At 41.1% G+C, this 22,393-nt stretch overlaps 1 protein-coding gene across 7 annotated transcripts in view; it reads left to right on the forward strand.

Annotated features, from left to right (window-relative positions):
* Positions 1 to 2,728: 2,728 nt before the first annotated feature.
* TBC1D31 (TBC1 domain family member 31) overlaps positions 2,729 to 22,393 on the forward strand; it is a 44,624-nt gene continuing 24,959 nt past the window's right edge. For 3 of the 7 annotated variants that reach the window (XM_081116463.1, XM_081116460.1, XM_081116458.1), the window contains exons 1-5: positions 2,801 to 3,030; positions 6,601 to 6,747; positions 10,902 to 11,017; positions 14,181 to 14,359; positions 15,020 to 15,067. In XM_081116463.1, the coding sequence (XP_080972589.1) occupies positions 2,954 to 3,030; positions 6,601 to 6,747; positions 10,902 to 11,017; positions 14,181 to 14,359; positions 15,020 to 15,067 (567 nt within the window). In that variant the 5' untranslated portion in view covers positions 2,801 to 2,953. Of the gene's footprint in view, positions 3,031 to 6,600; positions 6,748 to 10,901; positions 11,018 to 14,180; positions 14,360 to 15,019; positions 15,068 to 22,393 lie in introns of those variants that run through there. The other 4 variants (XM_081116457.1, XM_081116459.1, XM_081116462.1 and 1 more) reach the window with 4 other exon arrangements.

Consider the following 22,393-nt stretch of genomic DNA (forward strand, 5'->3'; position numbering starts at 1 on the left):
TGGTGTAGTCATCCCACTAGAATTAAGGCACAGGCATAGGTATTCTAAAGGTTAAAAACAAAAGCAAGCAAGACCAAAGAACAAACTAATAACAAAGTGAAAAGCAGCTAACACGTGCTGTGCACAGGCACCCAGTCAATGGTGGTTCCCACCTCCCACAGATTCACACCTACTTCCTTAACACAGAATTAATTCTCTGAAGGGTTAAGCAGATGGAACCAGTTCTGGGGCACTATTTCACTAACAAAGAACACACTTCTAAGGTCTGTAGATGAAATAGACAATCCATGGTGCATAACTATCTTGTCTTTCTCTTTCCTCATGTGGAAAGTTGCTTGCAATATTTTTCAAAGCCATCTATAAATGAAAACAACAAAAATATTTAGGGAAGGGAGAGCAGGGGAAGGATAAATAAAGCAGAAGACAGGATTTTTAGAGCAGTGAAAATACCTATATATGATACTATAATGATGGATACATGTCACTATACTTTTGTCCAAACCCATAGAACATACAACACCAAGAGTGAATCCTAATGTAAACTGTGGACTCTGGGTGATGCTGATGTGTCAGTGTAGGTTCATCAGTTGTTAACAGAGGAACCACTCGGGTGGGGGATGTTGATAACGGCGGAGGCCGTGCATGTTGGGAGATAGGAGGTAGATGGGAATGCTGTATACCATCCTCGTAATTTTCCTGTGAACCTAAAATTGCTCTTAAAACAGCCTTTTAAAAACTAAAATGCTTGGGAAAGATGGTTTTTATGTAGAAATCAGGAGGGACCAAACCACTGACACATAATGAAGTTTGGCAGAGAAGGGGTCAGTTAGGTGCAGTTTCCTGCTGGTCGTCCTCACTGGGCTCTGTGCCTCTTCTCCACATACTGCCCAGAGTGGGCCCTGGAGGAAGGATGTCACGCTCCCCTAGAATATTTTGGTGGACAATGAACGCTTGGCTCAATCAGCTTCCCTTCCTCCCTTACAGCGATTAGAGGTATTTATTCCTGGTTTACCAGCATCCTGTCAAGCTTGATTGATAGCCTGTCCTCTCAGCCCACATATGTTATTAGGAGCCTGTAATCAGGCTAATTATTCAGTCTTATGGGACATATGCACAGCATCCTCTGACTCCACAGCCCTCTGCTCAGGAAGGCCTTTGGAAAAAGCCACTACCTACAGAGCATAATTTTGAAGATTTAAGCCTCCCAATGGAAGCTGCTCATGAGCTGCCTTATCCTAGCACCTACAGTAGCACACTTAGATATTAATTTCTCTGGCATCAGTTTTGCTAATAATTTTTAAAAGCCCAACTGGCCACAATAGGGGAATTATAAAATTATGCCATATGCATAAGGGGATATTATGCAATTATGGCTAAGGCAGAGGTGGCTCTAGGCTGTGCTTGCTTCTTAAGACAGCTTTGGACGTGATAGAGGTCACGAATTCCACACCTGCCTCCTTTCCTGACCACGTGGAAGGGCTGTAAAGATTGGAAACTTGCCGTCACTTCCCATTCTGCCATGAAATAAAGAGTGTCACCTCTGGTCTCCTCCTTCCTTTAGTCTGGAAGAGGCCTTTTAGAAACACTAGTCTATGGCAGCACTTTCTGATTATAGGTGGGAATGATCTTACTGCCTGTCAAGTTGAACATCACATTTCCCTCTTTTTTGATACTGTACCATCTCAGCTGTAGGTGCCAAATCCTTCTGATTACACATGGAACACTACCCCTGGTTGGCTTTGTGTATGTTCTATGTGAGCACCTAAGTGTGAATATTTAAGCCGCTGGGATCACATCTCTTTGATTTTCTTCTTCTGTCTTGACTCATATTAAAAGGGGGGAGGTGCACTATATTATTGTTCACCTGTAGTGGCTTCTGCCTCCTAACCCCTTCATACAAGACCAAGTAGCTGAGTCTTCTAGGAAATGGAAAATGTTGCCTGGGTTTCATCAGTCAGCTGCATGACACTCATTTTGGTTTTACTGATGAAACAGGACTCTTTCCTGTGCAATGTCAGCTTTCCTACACAACATGTCAACATACCCTGGGCACTAACAGTTGTCTGTTTGGCCTCCTTCCATTGTGTTGGACTTGGCCAACTCTTTATCTCTTCTTATCTCAAGTGGAACAGCTCCCACCCTCTTTCCGCCTCAAACTGCAAGCTCTTTTAAGTGATCTTTCTACTGTAGTCAGAAGGATGTGTCTAGAAACCTTGAGTTTCCCTAGAACCTTTCAGGATAAGCTACAAACTCCTTAGAATGGCAGACCCGGACTTTTATATACTGACTTTTACCTATGTGTCCTCTGATTCTCCTGCCATTCAGTCATATAGTAATCTGCTTTGTCACTCTAGCAATGGAAATCAGAATCACCATGAAGTACTACAACACTCCTAGAATGGCTATAGTTACAAAGACTCATCATGGATGTGGAGCATCTAGAACTCTCTTCCACCCTTGGTGGGATGTAAAATGGGGCAACTACTTTGAAAACGTTTGACAGCTTCCTAAAAAGTTAAACTTACACCAACCATATGGCGCAGCTGTTCCACCTCTAAGAATTTACCCAAGAGAAATGAACGCATATGTTCCTACAAAGGCCCCAGAATGCAGAATTCCCAAGCCTCACACCCGCGTCCCAGCTGCAGAAAACTACGATTCCCAGAAGGCTTCGGGGGGCGGGGGGCGGGGACCTCTAAAGGGGCGGGGTCTAAAAGGTCATAGGGCGATTCCGCGTCCAAAGCGGGAGGGGTCGCCCGGGCGGAGCTCGCAGGAAACCGCCTTCCGATTGGTTGCAAACGGAAGGTGGCGTCCCGCGCGCGGCAGGTGCGGGCGGCGGGAGGTCCGGGCCGCCCGGGCGGCGCTCGAACTTCCCGGGCCTGGAGCGCGGGGCCCGCCGGGAAAGCCCGGACGGTTGTCGCCTGGCCCGTGGCAACCGCGGGCGGGCTTCGCCATGCAGAGCACAGACCTGGGCAACAAGGAGAGCGGCAAGATCTGGCACCGCAAGCCTTCCCCGGCCACTCGGGACGGGTAAAGGCCGCCGCGCCGGGGCCCCGGCCGGGAGGGCGGCGGAGGCTGGCGGGGGGCGGGCCCCGTCTCCGGGGAGGGTTCGGGGGGCTGTCGGAGAGGATCTCTGGAAGTGGGGCAGGGGCCCGAGCGGAGGTTCGGGTTCTGATCGGCCCGGGATCCCTGGCTGGGTCTCCGAGACCCCTGCCCAGCCCGGGGCAAGGGTCTGACCGGGGCCAGCGTGGAGCAGGCGGCGGGCGGTGCTGAGAAACACGGGGCGAGGCTGCGCTCGGGCGAGGGCCAGGACTGCGTGTGGCGCGCCCGCGGCGCCCTGCGGGGTGCTCGCCGACACCGGCGGCCCGTGCCCCGCGGAGGAGCTCGGGGCGCGGGGAAGGAGGGCGAGCCTGCCCCCCGGGGCGCGGCCCCCGCGGCCCTCGCCGGCACCGTGCGCGCCCCTGCGCGGGCGGGAGCGGAACCAGCTTCGCTCCTCTCGGGGCCACGCTTCAGCCTGTGTAGGGTCGTGGTGCAGGGTTCACATTGTGCAGCGCAGGGCGGCCTTCGAGTGAGGCCAGCACTGCTGCTTCCGCTGGCTTTGCTTTTCTCTTGTCTTTTCTTTCATGCACCATTGTTTTGTGTGTCTGTGTGTTTGACAGTTGAGGTTCACAGCAAAATTGAGAGGTTTTTTGACAGGTTTCCCACACCCCCCCCTGCCCCCACACATGCACAGCCTCCCCAGTAGCAACATCCCCCACCAGAGTGGCACATTTGTTGCAGGGGATGCACCTACCCTGATGCATCACTATCGCCCGGAGTCCACAGTTTGCATTAGGATTCACTCTGGGTGTTGTACATCCAGTGGGTTTGGACAAATGTATGATGACGGATCCACCGCCGTTGTAATATCATACAAAAAATTTTCACTGCCCTAAAAATCTGTGTTCTATCCATCCGTGCCTCCCCAGCCCCTCTTTTCATTCTGTTTCTAGATAGCCGGCGTGTTTGAGGCTCAGCAGCCTTTGCTCCAAAGGGATGCCGTCTGGGTTCCAGTTGCTGCACACAGATTGGTCTTACTGCTTCGAATTCCCTAGGATTTCCTGGGCCTTGCTTCATCACTCGAGTTCATGTTTCAGTGTGTTTCTTGTTGTAATTTTTTCTGTTGATCCTTTGGTTGCTCCTCTACAAATCAGCAGACTTTAAGTGTCAACTGTGCATGCCCAGAGCATGGTGCTAGTCGCTGTACTAGCAGCTCATTTGGTTTCCCGTTGCTGTCAGTCCCCTAACAGTGCCGCTGACCCTTCAACTCCATTGAATAAAATTTTTTGTCCAGAATTAGGATTCTTTAGTAGGATTTTTTTTTCTTTTCAAATTTGGAGTTTATGTAAATACCACCCCTGCTTCTGATGTTCTGTAAGTATTCCAAAAGGCTATTGCCAACCCACAATAATTCTCTCTTTTTCTGTTATAAAACATCCAGATATACATGAAAGATTCCAGAAATGAAAGAAACAAGTTTGTGTGCAAATGTCCTTATTTGCTTTTTCCACTAAAACAGCTTTCTTTTCGTTTGTTAAAACCCATCAATATGGTGTTGAGAGAGCAAGGAGCACTGACTGGGGAGTCAGATGGACTTTAGTTGAAATCCGTTTACTAGCTGTATGACCTTGGACTAGTTAATCCCTACACCTGTAGATGAAGATAATCATACCTACCAGACAGGGTGTTATGAAGACTTTAAAATTGTGTCTCGTGCATCCTTGTGTTGAGTAAATATTTGATGTTTTTATTATGTTTAAGGATTCAGGAACTCTGTCAGGCAACCTTTGAGCAACTGAGATAGTTTTTCTAAAATAAATATTAGTATGGGTGATTTCTGAGCAAAATCAGAAGGGCAGAATGTTGCTGTTAATTGTGATTATATATGTAGATTATTTATGTTAGTGTTTTTCTGTATTTTCCATATTTTGAACAACAATCATGTAATTTTATAATCCAAACACATAATAAATGTTATAGAAAAAAGACTGGAGAGAAGTCATTTGCTTTGCCTGAGTTTAATTGCCAGGGAACATTTTGATGTTTTCACTTGCCATTTCAGTACAGTTACTCTTCCTCTCTCCCTTTGGGGATATCAGAGAAAAACCAGAGTTGGACAGTAGTTCAAATGGTAAAAAGATACTTTATTCAGGACTGTTGCAATAGTGGAAAAGAGACCTCAGTATAGAACTGGCCTTAATTCTGAATACAGCCTGGGCAAGTGGGAATTTATAGCCAAGGAACAGGGTGGGGGTCAGTACATGGAAAATTATTAAGAGAAAGTATCTGGGGAAAGGGAGTTCTGGCTAAACCAACCTAACAGGATTCTGGCTGAAGACAGGCCAGGGTGATAAGACATCTCCTGGGAGATGGAGGTTGAGGAACAATATCATGTATCAGGTATCGATGGTAGGGATTCTGATTAAACCATCTGAGCGGGGTTCTTGCTAAAATTAGATTCTACAAGGAATTGTACACATGGGGCCTATTAGAAGGTTTAGGAGCCTGACTAAAGTTTGTTTGGTCAAGCAAAGAATCTTTGTCAGGGACTAGATAAAAGTGAGCATTGTAAGAATTCTGGTGTTCCACCCAATGAGTCTGAAAAGCCTTGTTTAAATAAACTGAAGAAAATGTTTCATACATTTCATTCAACTTAGTATTTTTTAATGAAGTGATAACGAAAATAGATGTTCCTAATACTAAAATTCAAAGAATTTACCCCAAAGTTAACTAAGATAAAAATTTTCATGATTTATAAACTATTGTTGCAATAAAGAATACTGCTCTTCTGGTTCATGACCTGAATATATACATATATTTTAAGGGGTTAGTTATTTTGCTTTTAAGTTTTAAACAGCTTACTTTTCAGTAGATATATGGTATATGATCTTCCTCTCAAAAAAAAAAAAGTAACTTTAGACAAATATAGCTGAAAATAAAACTCTCGGACACTTTCACTTTGGAACACTTATTTCACAAAAACAAAATCTCATTAGGATATCTTAAAATTGGGATACTGGATTGAAATGTTCCTTACATATGGTAGCTTGTGATTTATATAAAAGTCGGTACTTTTCACTAATTACATCATTGTTTTTAGCATATCTGTTGCTTAATGTTACAATTTAAATCCAAAACATATTCTCTTACGTCCTGTTGTCTGTCATTCACAATTTATAAATCTGTTCCTGTGTGCATCTATTTTTTAAATGTGTCTTTACCACTAACCTGAAAGTTCCCTGAGGTCAGAACCCATGTCTATCAATTACTCTTAGTTCCTGGCCTACTCCGTGTCTGACACATAGTGACTTGTCAGGTATGTGATGAATAAGTGAACAGTAGCTACTTTGATAATGACTAACTTTCTGAACTGTTTTCAGAAATCATTGTAGAGTTGCTTCTGGTAGAGGAGAAACAGCAGCAGCAGTAGGAGAGGGAAGAATGGGTAGGCAAAAAAACTTCAAAATTAGTGAGTTATACTATAAAAGCCATATTTTTCATAATAGCAAGTAATGCCTGACATAGAATTTAATGTGTGTTTGTTTGGTTCTTTTTTTACAGAATTATAGTGAACATCATTCACACCACTTCTGATTACCTTCCCAGAGTTTTGCGATTTTTGAATGTGGCTTTTGATAGCTCAGGTGATTGCTTAATTGCTGGGGATCATCAAGGAAATATCTACATTTTTGACTTGTCTGGAAACAGGTGAGTGATACTTTTGATATTTGCCTTATTTAATGTTATTAATTCACTGACTCTTAGTGCCTGTTATTACGTATTCATTCAGAAGGATTTATTAAGTTCTTACTGTATTTCAGGTGCCTTGTAAAACACTGTCCTAAATGCTGATGGAAGAAAGTGGGAAAGGATAGAAAGATAGTACGGTTAGACTTTCTTTTAGAGAATTAAATAAAGTTCTGGTTTTAGCAGTATCTCTAGTAGTTTGTTTTTCCTTAAATTTAAAAATGTATTATTGCCAATTTTCAGTTAATGCCTGGTACTTCATTAGGCAATTTAGAAAGAGCACAATTCCTTTGTACATTGTTGTCAGAGCGCTGGATCTAGGAAGCTTAAAGAATGGATCCTCACTCTCCTTCCTCTTCTCTCCCTTTGCTGAACAACTTAGTGCAAAAGCAATTGAGTGAGACTGGTCACGCGGTGGGATAGGTGGGAGGAATACCTGTGGCTGTGCAGCCAGAGAGTTAGAAGGTGTCTGCGTGGGGGGGCGGGCCAATCATGAAAAAGATGGGGCAGTGATCAAATGAGTAAATATATTGAGAATAATTGGGGCCAGGTTTTTAACTGTTGGAAAGGGGAGTTACAGATATGGAAAGGGAGGAAACTAGAATGAGCCTGTGGTACTGGATTACAGTGGGATATATCTATGTGAACTCTGGTTTTGAATATATATAGATAGACATAGAAATAAATAGAAGTGTGTGTACGAGCGCGTGAATGAATGATATGTACATATATTTCCTGTCTTTGTCCATTCATAGGACCTGGGAGCAAGAACACCCTCCCTCCCCACTCAACAATGAACATATGCAGTTCCCAGTTCTTCTTTACTAAATACCACACTCTGCTGAATGGATTCAGGGATTCTTGCAGAAATGGTCACTTTCAGGATGGAGGCAGGAAAAGTACAAGATGAGCCTGGAACATTTTGTAGCCAGAAAGAAGGAATTGTTCAAAAAATAATGGGGATGTTTCACAAGGACATAAATGTCAGCTTGAAAGAGTTCCCTTGGGCCATATTGTAAACAATTTGAGTATTAAAATAAATAATGATAGTAATGGATCATAACTCATTGAATAAAATAGAAATCCAGTCATTTGTGCTACAGTCAACAAACGGAACAGTTTAATCAGAGTGGATATTTGCATAGTCAGAAAATACCTCCCACAAAATATTTATTAATTACAGAGTAAAGGGGTGATTTTACAGTGAAGAAGCCTGGGAAACACCAGCTGATCAAATGATTGCAGTTAAATTAACCAATAGTGGGACAAATCAAAACTTGTGTGTTACCTGATAGGATGTAGTAAAGAACACACACTGTCACCTCTGTGATAGTCCTGCCAAGAACCTGTAACAGAATCTAATCGGTTGAATTATCAGACAAAGATAATTTAAGGACTTTGTATAACAAGACTGGCCTGTAATCTTCACAAGGGTCAAGGTCATGAAAGTTGTGGAAAGACTGAAGAACTATCTCAGACTGAGGGAAGCTAGACCCCTGACAAGTAAAGGCATGAATCTGAACGGAACCTTTTGATATAAAGGACATTATTGGGACAACTGGCAATATTGAATGGGGTCTGAGGACTAGATGATGGTAATATATAAATGTAAATTTCCTGTTTTGATGGTGGTATTGGACTATACAGGAGAATTTCCTTGTTTGTAGGGAATATGATCTCAGTAACGTATTCTCAGAAAGTTCAGGAAAAGAAGAGGTCATGTGTGACTTATTTATTTGTGGTTTCCTAGGTAGAAGCCTGTTAATCACATTTCCCCCCTTTACCAAAAACACAGTGGTCACAATTCTCCCACCTTTACGCTTGCCTAACCTACCCTGCCAATTCCCAGTCTTAAATCAGTGCAACTGTCTCTCCTTTGCTCCCACCGCTAAGAGAAATAAAAACAATTGTTGATTGACTGCATTACAGAATAGCGAACTTCAGGATCAGTGATGCTTAGCGCTTCATTTGCTTCTTTGTTGTTATTTACTTCTCCCATTCACCTCTGAGTATTTCAGCTTTTATCAATTTCCCTGTTTTGGACTCTCCTCTTATTCCATCTGCCACCTTCAAGCTTGCCTTCCTCTCCCCAGTGGCAGCCTCAAATATATCAACCATCTTTTTTACTACTTTATTCATAAAAATAGGTGATCCTAATTTCTTCCAGGGCTAATCTCTGTCTTCTCTAGCCACCCCTGGCACATGAGGTCCTCTCTTTTATTTTGTCCACTGACCCTTTTCTCTCTATAAATATTTACAATTGAGCAGAGGAGACTTGCAGTCAGGCCTATCTGATTCTAAAATCCACTACTCTGGGCTTCCTCAAAACCTTCCAAATCGCCTAATCCAGGAGTGCCCTCGAAATCATTTGGTCTGGCCATGCCAAGGCCTCACCAAAGAGAAGCAGTTCCAGCCATCACATTAGGGGTGAGTTAATTAAATGTTTGACCAAATATAGCAAGCTAATTTTTAAGTTGATAATTTTGTATGGCCAGCAAATGATGTTATAAATATCCAAATGGCCCTTGGCAGAAAAATGTTCCCCATCCTTGGCTAATCCAATGGTGTCTTCAGTTCTCCTTTTATTAAATGCTCTTGCCTTCCCTTCTTCCCTGAAGTTGTTTTCTTATGCTTCAAGGTACAACGTTTTTCTGATTTTCTACCTCTCTGTTTATTTTTTCCTGTGTTTTGCTGACTCTACTTCCAGTGCCTACCCCTTTATTGTCATGCTACTTTGAGATCTGTCCTTGGCCTGCTTCCTTCCATATTCCAGGTTTCTCTTTGATAATCTGACTGCCACCAAGCCTCAGGCTTCATTCAGCTGCCGTGTAAATACTGGTAACTGAGATCTACTTCTACTGCCACTGGGTAGCTTCTAGATCGCTGTCCATTGTAGGAGGCACTGACTGCATGGAGCTCTGGAGCCCTTGAAAGGTGGCTATTCCTTCTGGGTTTATAGCCTTCATAAACTGAAGTGTTCGTCAATGGAGACGTTTAAAAACCGAGGTACCACTGTGTTGTTTTGTTTTTCATTGCTTTTCAGAGAGAGAAAGGTGGAGAGAGAGAGAGGGAGAGAGAGAAGCATCGATGTGAGAGAGACACATCGATTGGTTGCCTCCTACTCGAGCACCGAACAGGGCCAGAGATTGAGCCTGCAACCGAGGTAGGTGCCCTTGGCTGGAATCCAACCTGGGACCCTTCAGTCCACAGGCTGACGCTCTAACCACTGAGCAAACTGACTAGGTTTTAAGACTTCATATGAAAAAAAGGAAAGTAAAATATCTCATTAGTTTTTAATTAAATGTTGAAATATCATTTCAACATATTGCCTTAAGTAAAATATATCAGTAAGATTAATTTGCCTTGTTTCTTTTTACTTTCTTAATGTGGCTGCTAGAAAAATTTAAATTATACATGTGGCCCACATTATATTTCTTTTGGACAACGGAGCTCTAAATGTTTTGCCAGGGCCTTAAATTCCACGTTTAAAATCTGACTTGTTTTTTCCTGTCCCCAACCTTGTTTGTCTTTTGCCCAGGCTTAAAAAATGTATTTTTTGTAAATTAAACTCTAGCTTTGTGTCAAGTACTCTGCTAAGTACTTAACATATATTATTTCATTTAGTCATCATATATAGTTAATCACCACGACAACCTTATGAGATACCTCTTCTTACCTTCATTGTACATGTGAGGAATTCCTGCTTTCTCCCTCGTCACCAATGGCAGATGGGTCACTAAGCCTCTCTCCACTTGACTTCTGACACCTCTCCTGCCTGTCTTTCCACTTTATACTCGTGACTCTGGTTGAGATTCCCCGTAGTGGCTTTCTTGGTGATCTCTTCTTCCTTGCTCCTTGATCCATGTGCCATTGCTGCCAGAATCATCTTTCTAAAAGACGTGCCTGACTGTAATTCTGCTCACTTCTCATGCTGTGTAAGTAAAATCCAGACTCCTTTACATGGCATTTAGCTCTCTTCATAATCTATTTTTGGCCTACTAGAATGGGAGTTTATTTTTCTGGGTTTCATTTTCTTCATATCTAAGGACTCCTCCAACATAAAATTAATGGTTATTGGAAGAATTTCTGATACTAATACATTCATCTCTTTATAGGTTTAATCTTGTTCAGCGAACCGCACAAGCTTGCACAGCTCTGGCCTTTAATCTTAACAGGAAGTCTGAATTCCTTGTGGCGTTAGCTGATTATTCTATTAAATGTTTTGATACAGGTAAGAAGTCCTCCTATTTGTCTTTTGAAGAGGGATAAAGTATAGACTGAAGTACTGCAAGGAGTCTGCGGGAGCAGTGCCCAAAAGACATTGCTCACTTCAGACACCCACCACAAGTCCAGGGGCCCCAGGGCCAGTCTCACGTCAGATCAGCTGGCTGCATACTCAGGGCTCCCCACACCTACCCTCTGGCTTGATAATTCACTAGGATGACTCACAGAACTCAGGAAAGCACTATGCTTATGATTATAATTTTAATGTAGCAAAAGTATAGAAATTAGAACCAGCCAAAGAAAGAAACATAGGGTGGAATCTGAGAAGGTTCCATTATCCTCAGGGACGCATTACCCTTTCAGCATCGATGTGTGGCCATCTGCACTGAGTATTGCCAAACCAAGAAATTCACCCAAGCTTTGACATCCAGAGTTTTTGCGTAGGCATGATTGATGGGATTATTGCCCTCCTGGATGAACTCGGTTTCCATCCTTTCCTCTCTGTGGAGGTCAGGCTGATGTCATGTGGCCCACAGCCCCAATCTTCTAACCATTCACATGGTTAATCTTTGTGGTATGGCTGCCCCCCCCCCCCCCCCCGGAGGTTCTCTCCTTAGCATAACCATCTGCTGCTGTTTGGTGAACCTATCATGAGTAACAAAGACACTGCCATGACTGGAGAAATCCCAGGTTTAGAGGGTCCCTCCCAAGACCCTGGACAAAGACCATACCTCTCTTTGAAGGCCAAATTCCTTACTACATGGGACAAGAATAATACTTTTTAAATATAACCTGTGTATTTTATACAACATTTTTTATAGAGTGCAGAGTTCTGTAAACTGAACCTGTTATTCTTAATAAGAAAAAAGGTAACTAACTGTATTGGGTTTTGTTGTTGTTATTAAAGTAATTGATGTGTTATATTTAGAACAATATATAAACTATAATAGTAATAGTAATAATAGTGATAGCTAACACTCAGTGTTTACTTTTTACCAGGTATTGTTCTATGTATGACTTGATACATGTTAATTAATTTTAATCATCATCATAACCCACGGAGATGGATACTTCTTATCTCTATTTTGCAGATGAGGAAACTGAGGCACAGAAGTAACTGGACCCAGGTCCCACAGTTTCTAAGTAGAAGAGTCAGGATTCCCAAACTGTTAATCTAGCTGCAGGGTCCCTGCATGCTAGAGAAAAAGCAATCACCTTCAGGAATGCCCTGAGATACAGGGTTTTTATAACAGTGGCCTGTCTTTCCAGTCTGTTTTCATGCATATACCTTTCCTACATTCTACCACGTTCGTGCTATCTGTATTGTTTTGTGCAATCATTTTCTTACCTCAAAAATGCATATAGTATATTTGACATCATTACTGAATATTCTACTCTATTGATGTTTGCACTACCAGAATTATTTAACCTTTTACCTATTGATGGACTCTAAACTGTTCCGTTTTTGGCATTACCAACACTGCTTTCACAGAAATGCTGAAAAACTAAGTCTTTATGCTCATCTGTGATCGTTTTCCTTGGATTTCACTCTGTTCTTCTGTCTTAGTTCCATCTTTTTAAACTCTCTTCTGTCTTATTGACCCTCAGCCCCATGAAGCCTCTTTCTCAGATACTGTCTCCACCTCCCCAACTACCTCCCTCTGTCTTCACTACCAGGTCCTGCATCTCCGCAGCATCCATCCATCAGTGGATTCTGATTCTTGATCCCTCCACTCCATGCTACTGAGACTTTTGTCTCCAAGGTCATGAGTAACTTCTGATTGTTTAAATCTTCTTTATACTTTCATTCTATTTCTCAGTAGCATTTAACACTTTGGATGACTTTAAGCTTCTTAGTTTTCATACTGTTCTCTCTCTTAGTTTTCTTCCAGCCTTTCTGACAGCTTCTATAGTAGTCTCTTTCCTGGCTTCTTTGAGTGCACCCTAAACTTTTGGATTTTTGACCCAGTTAAAGAGAAAAAGTAGAAGAACCCACATAAGTTGTCCACTTTTGGTTTTGCTAATTGACATTGGAAAAAACATAACTTCATGAGACAAAGGATTTTTTTAACATAAAGAAACTTAGAAGGATATAATACTAGATTTAAAAGTAGGACTTTAAATTTAGCTTTATGAAAAACTCATTACTCTTATTTTTCTCATTTCACTGAAGACTAGTGAAAAATTGATCATTAATTAATGCCAGACTTGAGCCTGGTGTTTGGAAACCACTGGTCTCTCCCTAAGGGTTTATCTGCTCTGTTGTCTTTAGTTTTTGCCTACTTTGTATCTTAATGTTTCCCAGATTTACATCTTGCTTTCTATTTTCCTCAGTTCTATCTTTCTGGAGGAAAAAATCTGATTAAAACATGCCTACCATAGAAAACTTGGAAACACAAAACTGTAGAGAAAATAAAGATCACTATGACTTTTCTCCCCTCTGCTGATTATCATGAGTAGTTTTTGGCATTTTCCGTAACCGTACTGTTTTCTCTGCTTGTATCACACACTCGCGCACACATTCACACACATGTACCTCAAACAATTTTGCAAATCCAATTCGTTATCTCTTCTTCCCACACTGCTAAGTCTATTTCTCCTCGTGTATTTCTCACATTAGTTAGTAGTATCACCACCTGTTTGCATAACTAAACTAGGACCCCTGGAGTCTTAACACCTTTTATCTCCATACATCCATCTGGTCACAAAGTCCTTTGATTTTCTCCTTCCTAGCTCTTGAACTTGTCCTTTCTGTATCTCTACATTCTTAGGTTAGACCCTCCTGGGTTGTTACAGCAACAAATAAATTAGTCGCTTCGTCTGATCTCTTCCCCCTTTCCAGTAGATCCACCAGATACCTCAAAGTGCTCTTCCTAAGACACAGACCGCGGACCTCAGTCTCCATCACGAGAACATTCCTCACGAGGAAGCCTGAGCTCCCTGGCACACACCGAGGGCTCTTCTTAACCTTCTTGGCCTTGTCCTCACACTCCGTGACACACACACACGTTACGAACATGTCCATAGTGCATTTTATTAACTAGACACTGGCTTCCGTCTTTGTAGAAGTGAATGGAGGTGCCTCATAATAATACCTAGTCATCAGTTGAATTAGTTCTTGGATGATATGTAGTGTTTTACCCGTATAACTATTTTACTTTTTACCACAGTCACCAAGGAGCTAGTTAGCTGGATGAGAGGACATGAATCATCCGTGTTTTCGATCTCTGTGCATGCATCAGGGAGGTATGCCATCACTACTTCTTCTGATACGGCACAGCTCTGGGACTTGGATACCTTTCAGAGAAAAAGAAAGCTGAATATTCTCCAGTCTGTGGGTATACAAAAGGTCAGTGAGGGGGACATCTTGGTCTGTTGTGCTTCTCAGGCTAGTTTTTTGGCCAATAGGATTTATAGATGATTTAAGGGTAATGATATACATTGTCCCACATACCAGTGTTTTCATAACTCAGCAATAAGCAAAGCAAAGTGGCCTATAGAATTGAAGATGTTGCCTATGGCTACAGCTTATAACTTACTGAGCTTTTTTTCTTTTTAAAAAAATCATTATTATAGTATATAACTTCAGCTTTAGCAAGCTGATAGCTTTTATTTAGCTGATTGTTTTTGTTCTAGTTTTTACCCCAACATTTTGTTAGGAAACATTTCAAGCATATAGCAGGTTTGTAAGAATTTCACAGTGAGCACGTGTACACCCACCATCTAGATTCTGTCATTGATAGGTTCCTATACTACTATTTATGTTGCTATACTATATTATGGATATAACCATCTTTCTGTCCCTCAATTATTAGTTCACTTTTTAGAATTTTTTTTGCATTTTAAAGTAAATTACAGATATCAGTATACCTGCCCATAAATACTTAAGCTTTCATTGACTAGGGTTCAGAATGTTTTGATGTAAAATATATATTTAATGAAATGCACAAATCTTAAGCATTCATTTGTGAAGTGTTGACAAACACATACACCTTTGTAACCTGTGCAGACCTGTCATTACCATCCTCCCAGAAGGGTCCATGCTATCCTTTCCCAGGTAAGCACTGCCCTGAAGCTTTTCCACCATGAATTAGTTCTGTCTGCTCTAAAATTTCACAGAAATGGTCATTAATGACATGTATAAAGCTTTTCTCATTCCGTCCAATGTTTCTGAGATTTATCCATGTTGTGTCTACTAGTAGTTTGTTCCGCTTTATTGCTGATCAATACTCTATTGTAAACAAATATCACCTTTTAAAAAAATCCATTTCTTTTGCTTTTAAGGTTTACTTTTTTCTGTTTTATTAGCTAAATGCTATTTTCAGGATTGTCTCAGTCTCCCATGTGATTAATTATTTTGCTTCAGGTTATGTTATATATGCAGTATTGCTTTTAATTTCTTGGTTATTAACATGAGCAGGTAGCAGTGCGTGTCAACCAAAAATTTATTTTGTAGTCTCCGTGGAAATCCTAAAGTTCTTTAGTTTGACTTTGATAATTAAAGAAAGATAAAAATTGTAGCCAGCTTACTCATCAGGGATTTAGGCCAAATGTCTTAGTAGGCTGTTTCTTTAATTGCTTTAGTACTTAAATTGAATTTTAAGTTCTAAAGAAGACAGCATTGGGAGTTGAACCCACAGTGGAAACAGTTATGAAACAATGACACAAAAATCATCTGTTCTTTTTACCATGAAATTCAATTAGTATACACTGGATATTTGGCAATTCTGACCTTGCTCAGACATTTAGACACTTTAGTTTAAAAAACAGAATTCAAATGTTAGTGATATGAGAGTAAGATTAAATGTAGAAAATGTATGCATAGTATGCATATGAGTATATTGTTCTAAAATAAAGCAGCATAGTCTTATCAGTTACCAGCAAACTTTCTCTCAGAAGACCAGCTAGTAAATATTTTTGGTTTTGCAGGCCAAGAATAAAATTGAGGATATTATTTGTGTAGTTATATAAGCATCTATAATGAAATAATTTAAAACTGTAAAGACTATACTTAGCTGCTGGGCTATCCAACAACCGTGGAGGTGGGCCAGATATTGCCACTCCTGGTTTATTCTGCTGAAAATAGGAGATAATTGTAAACTAATCTTAAAGCACAACTTTTATTCTTGTCAAACTATATTTTTATTCCAGTTTCTGATTCACATTTTAAGCAGAACTTTTGTGATTTTTTTTTTTTGATGACACGTGACATTTTATGATGGCCCTTTTTAATCTAAAACAGTCTCCCCCCATTTTTATTTTCTGTAACATCAGTTTTTTCCTGAAAAAGAGACCAGGCTAGTTGTCTTAGAAAATGCCCCATATTCTGGCTTCATCTTACTGTTTTATCATTATGTCATTTAACTCGATCGATCTCTCACCTCTGTTTCTTATAAACTAGAAGTATAAAGACTTGAGTAGATTCATGTCAAATATTTTTGACAAGCTATTTTCCATGCGTGTAAGATGAAAATAATAATAATATTTACCTTACAGTTGGTTTCAAGAGTGAATGTAATCATCTGTGCGAGGCACTCAGTACAATGCTTGTTGTATAGTAAGTGCTTAGTAAAACTTCACTGCAGCTTGCTACTGTTTCTATTATTGTTGTTGTTATTATCTATTATTATTGTTATCTCTTTTTTAGCTCTATTATGGGATTATGCAATTAGATATCGTAAAAAGCCGTAAGATAACTGTTTTTTTAAAATACATTAAATAGATGCACAATTCCTTATTAGTAACTCAAAAAGCCAAAAGTTGTTCAATAACTCACTTAGTAGCAAAATCTGACCTGACCTGAATTCGTCTAGCAGCAGAGTTTGGACTGAATTGACATGAGGCTGAAATATTAAATGTTTCTGAGTATGGGATATTGCTCCCAGTCACCTAATAAATTTATAGAATATGCATCATATTACCTTTCTCACATCAGAAGTAATTTTGAATTCTGGAACACACCTGTCCCCAAGGGTTTCAGATAAAGAACTATGAACCTTTGATTTCAGATGTTTTTAAAGAACCTACCACTCCAACATCTGTCCACTGATTTTTGTACCTAGCAGTAGCAGTAATTAACACTAATAGTAATAGATACCAGTGTTAAGTACTACTATATATCTAGCACTTTGTTCTTTTTAAGCTTAAATAATCCTAAAAAGTAGATACCATTATCTTCATTGTACAGAAGGGGAAACTGAAGTTCAGAAACATTAAGTGACTTGCCCAGTGTCACACAGCTTATAAAGGAGTTGCAGGTTAAATCCAAACTTGTTTTACCCTAAAGTCATTCCATTATACAGACCCATCTTTCAGGTAAACCAGTTAGTTACACCTCTTCATGTCAGTAAATTTTGATTCTGCTCTTGATGCTTGGAAGTAGATTATTTAGCTCTTTGTTAGGAGTTTTGGAATAAATCCTGGGATTTCTGATTGCTGTGATTCAGTATGTAGCAAAAGATTTCATGATGGATATCAGAAAACATTTAATAAAGAGTGTATACTGAACTTAATTCAATCTCTGTATATACAGTAGGAGCTCACTAGAATTGCTGCTGAATTACACATTTGGCCTTAACTTGCTCTTATTACTATCCTATACTCTTTAAACTTTGATAAGAGCACACGTACCTTTCAAAAATGGATCTGGAAAGCATAGGATTTTCATATTTTTATAAGGAAAAACCACAGTCTCATCCTTGTACATTTGTGCTTTTAAAGTTTTTTTCTAAGCGTTTTATGTTTGTCAAGAGATGACACTATCTAAATAGTGACATGATCATTAGGGACAATTTTATAATCATTAAACTCTAGCAATTAAAATCACAGCTCTAGTAATGAGTAATCATGTCGGCAATAATTCATCACAGTTCTTCCCCTAAAATAGCAGTGGATGCTCATTAACTTTTAAGCTTTTGCTTCTCTCGGTAGGAATAAACTTTATTACTTTTCTAGAAAAATATTGCTAGTCATAATAAAAATCTTGTCACTTTTTTTTGACATTGGTTTTGAAACCATGTTTTAATAAATCCATTATAGATTACAGTGTATTCATTGCAGTCTTTCTATATGGCCTTTATATTATAAATGCCTTCCTGAATCTTTTGGCAAGAGATCTACCAGAGATTGTCTTTGACAAAGTGAGCCAAAGACAAAAGCGAGGAGCTGGATCAGGCAGGGGCAGTAGTTGTTGAGTCAGCATCTTTATTATATGTTATTAACATGAATTCTGAGCAGACTTTTTTATTTAACCAGTATGTTCCATAGTGCATTATGTATGTGTGTACTGTTGTGTGTTTTTGTTTTTTTTTTAACACTGTTTATTATGGAAAAAAGAGATACTATTATATGTATATGAGGAAAACAGTTTATGGTAACAACCTGGAACTTTTGTTAACGATTAGAATCACTTCTTAACTGTATGTTTATAATAAGCTGGGTGACAGTAACACAAATTGGAGTCAAGGTTGCAGAATATTTCATATGGAGCCTTATTGACCCACTATTTTTGTAACACTTGGAAAAGCCACATAGTTTTGTTGTTGATCCTGGCCCCCCCCCCCCCCCCGGGTCATTCTGGCTTGCTCTCTCTCATTACTGAGACTGCAGCCCTATCCAGATTCTAAATACTCAAGAGACACTCCAATCCAGTGTTAAAAGATACTAAACACTTCATCCCCAAAGAATGCAGCATTCCCAGAGAAAACAGGCTTCCTCCTGACACTAGTAAAATTGTGAAGGTGTATGACAAACCAGGTTTTGGAATGAGAGGCCACAACTTCTTAAAGGTGCTCTGCCTCTCACTGAGCCCTAGGCCTCTCGTTCCAACACAGAAACAAGCATTTATTTTTTAGACATACTAAAGCTCATAAAGATACACCAGTAGAAATAATGACAAAATACGTTCAAGTATAGGCTATAATGTAGTTAAGGAGGCTCTTCTAGATGAGAATGAAAGAATAAATAGCTAGAGCTGTAACCCAGGACCAAAACCGTGTGGAGTTGAACTTCAGAGGGAAAAACAAGACGGCGGCGTAGGGAAGAGCTGCACCCGCTGCTCCCGCAACCACATCAAAATCACAACTAAAATACAGAACCACCATCACTCAGAGCCCCTGAAATCTGGCTGCACAGAAGCCCCACAACCAGGGAGCTGAAGAAGCATTGAGACCGGTAGGAGGGGCGCAGACGCAGGCGGATCGGGGCTGAATTGGAGAGACGCGGCCGCAGGCCCACACCCGGTGCCGCGGTTGAAACCCGGGAGGGAATCTCAGCGGTGGAGTTTTCCCGGAGGAGAGAGGGGCCCCCAGCCCAGGGCTCCAGGCCGGGAAGAGACGTCCCCACAACTCCCGGTTGTGAAACCAGCGAGACTGTCGCTGAGGGTCCCAGAGGCTGCGGAAGCCCCAGCAGCTCCCCTTAAGGGCCCCGCACGGACTCACCCAGATGCGCTCCCTCTGAGCCCAGCGCCGGGCAGCAGCTGGAAAGGACCCGGGACACTCGGGGAGGAACTAACCTGCCTGAGATCCGGGCGACAGCTGGAGGGGCGGCTTCCTCCCAGGCAGAAGAGCTGGCAGAGGCCATGGCTCCTTTGGTGAGTCCTCCCCACACACGGCCGGCAGGCAGGCGCCATGTTTGAATCGCCAGCACCTGACTCACACTTTGGCCCCGCCCCCTGATTCCCGGAGGCCCCGCCCCTCCCACCTGCAGCTCATCCAGGCCATTTCCAGGGGCTTTTCTGTGCAAGTGGCCTCTCCAGCCTCATGCTTAGGACTTTCCTAAAATCTCTCAAACAAGCAGCAGCAGGCCCCACAGGGCTTGATAAGCGGCCCCAGGCCTGGCACTAGCGGCAGCTGCATTGGCTCATAGCTTGGCCTCTCCTGGACACCTCCAAGCCCAGCACAAGGAGCAGCCAACTACAGTTTGCTGTGTAGCTCATGCTGGGTGGCCCTGGGCAAGGCACTGGCACAGGCTGACTCTCCACCTCCCGGGAGGCCCAGAGACAGTGCACCTGGTGGTCAGACTCGACCACGCTGGATTACAACCCTACCACATCCACGAGTGACACACTCAAGGGGCGCACTTGGTGAACACCAAAGCTCCACTGAAGTAAATCCTGCTCCATAGGGGTGTCTCCAGCACAGCAGCTCTTTGGCTGTAGTTGCAGCTGGTCCTCACAGCTGATTCACCTGCGGGTCAGTTCCTCCCAGGGACACCAGCAGCAACCAAGGCTCAACTACAACAGGACAGTGCACACAGCCCACACAGGGGAGCACCTAGAAGGCCCAGCTCAGGTGATTGGGGAGGCTGAGCCACTGGGCCCCACAGGACACCTACTACACAAAGCCACTCTACCAATTCCAGGAGACATAGCAGCTCTACCTAATACATAGAAACAAACACCTGGAAGCAGCCAAAATGTGGAGGCAAAGAAACATGTCACAAAGGAAAGAACAGAAGAAATCTCTAGAAGAGGAACTAAATGAAATAGATCTAAGCAAGCTAACAGAGAGTTCAGAAGTTTGGCTATAAGGATGTTTAAGCAAATGGTTAGGGAAATAACTGAGAAAATCGATAACATAATAAAGTACCAATTTGATATGAAGGCTACAGGAACTGAAATGAAGAATAATTTACAGGGAATCAACAGTAGAGTAGAGGATGTTGAGAATCAGATCAGCAATTTTGAACATGAGGAAACAAAAAACACCCAACCAGAAGAGCAAAAAGAAAAAAGAATCCAGAAATATGAAAATAGTATAAGGAGCCTCTGGGACAGCTTCAAGAGGCCCAACATTCGTATTATTGGGTTGCCACAAGAGGCAGAAAGAGACCAAGGAATTGAAAACCTATTTGAAAAAATAATTACAGAAAACTTCCCCTACCTGGGGAAAGAAATCGACTTTCAAGTCCAGGAAGCACAGAGGGTCCCAAACAAGAGGAATCCACAGAGGCCCACAGCAAGACACATCATCATTAAAATGCCAGAGGTTAAAGACGAAGAGAGAATCTTAAAAGCAGCAAGAGAAAAGCAATTAGTTACCTACAAGGAAGAACCCATATGACTGTCAGCTGATTTCTCAACAGAAACCTTGCAGGCCAGAAGGGAGTGGCAAGAAATACTCAAAGTGATGAAAAACATGGAACTACAACCAAGATTGCTCTACCCAGCAAAGCTATCATTTAGAATTGAAGGTCAAATAAAGAGCTTCACAGATAAGAAAAAGCTAAAGGAGTTCATCACCACCAGACCAGCACTACAGGAAATGTTGAAGGGTCTTCTTTAAGAAGAAGCTAATGAACAAAAGAATCTGATGAACTAAATAGATCCAGAGACATTGACATATGCAACAGATGATCATATTTCAGAGGAAAGAGGGAAGGGGGGTGGAGGGTGGGAAGAGATTAACCAAAGAAGTTATATGCATATATGCATAACCCATGGACACAGTCAATAACCGGGTGAAGGCCTGGGGAGGGGGTGGGAGCGAAGTGGAGGGGGTCAGTTGCGGGGGAAAATGGTATACCTGTAATACTCTCAACAATAAAGATAAATTTAAAAAGTTAAAAAACAAACAAACCCCGTGTGGAGTATCTCGGCCATTCGAGGGGTTTATTTTGAGAGGATGGGCAGGGATATTTTGTCCTTAGCACATTGGTTTCTTCCATTTCTTTTATTTCTTGTCCTTCCTTCCTTTCCTCTCTTCCTTTGTGGATCTTACACAGATGACACACAAAATTATATTTGAGGCCATTGAAACTCTTACGAGAAATGAGTATTTTCAACTTTGCTATCAATTTTAGTCTCACTTGTCCATTAAGTAAATTGAATCTCTAAGAAAATGATCATGCATTTGTTTTAAACTTCTTACATTTTTTTATAAGCCATGCTAAACAAGCATTTATATACATGTGTCTTAATGCACTTTGCTGATTTTCCCCAAAAGGATTTTCTCTTAGAAGCAGATTGATTAATCCAGAGAGATATGTATTTTTAAGGCTATTGAGATATGTTGTACAATATTTTTACCAGTTTTGACTACCAATAGCAGTGTGTGACAGTGCCCTTTTCCTATACTTTCACCATTTATTATGTTTAACATTTATCAGTAGCTAGTATTTAATATAGTGTTTATATTAATATGTAGTTTATAAATATAATACAGATGTGAGTATATGTATAGTTGTGTATACATATATTTGTGTATTTTTAAGTAAGTTTGATTTGCATATAATAGTATCTTGTTATTCCATTTGAATCTTTTATAAGGTTAAATACTTTAAAGTTGTTACTTAGTTTTTTATGAATTGCTTAGTCATTATAGTCACCTGTTTTTTATTTAAAGGAGTTTACCTTTTCTTTCTACTTTATAATGGTATGGGAAAT

The sequence above is a fragment of the Miniopterus schreibersii genome, assembly GCF_964146895.1.
Source record: "Miniopterus schreibersii genome assembly, chromosome: 17".
In the NCBI taxonomy this organism is placed as follows: domain Eukaryota; kingdom Metazoa; phylum Chordata; class Mammalia; order Chiroptera; family Miniopteridae; genus Miniopterus; species Miniopterus schreibersii.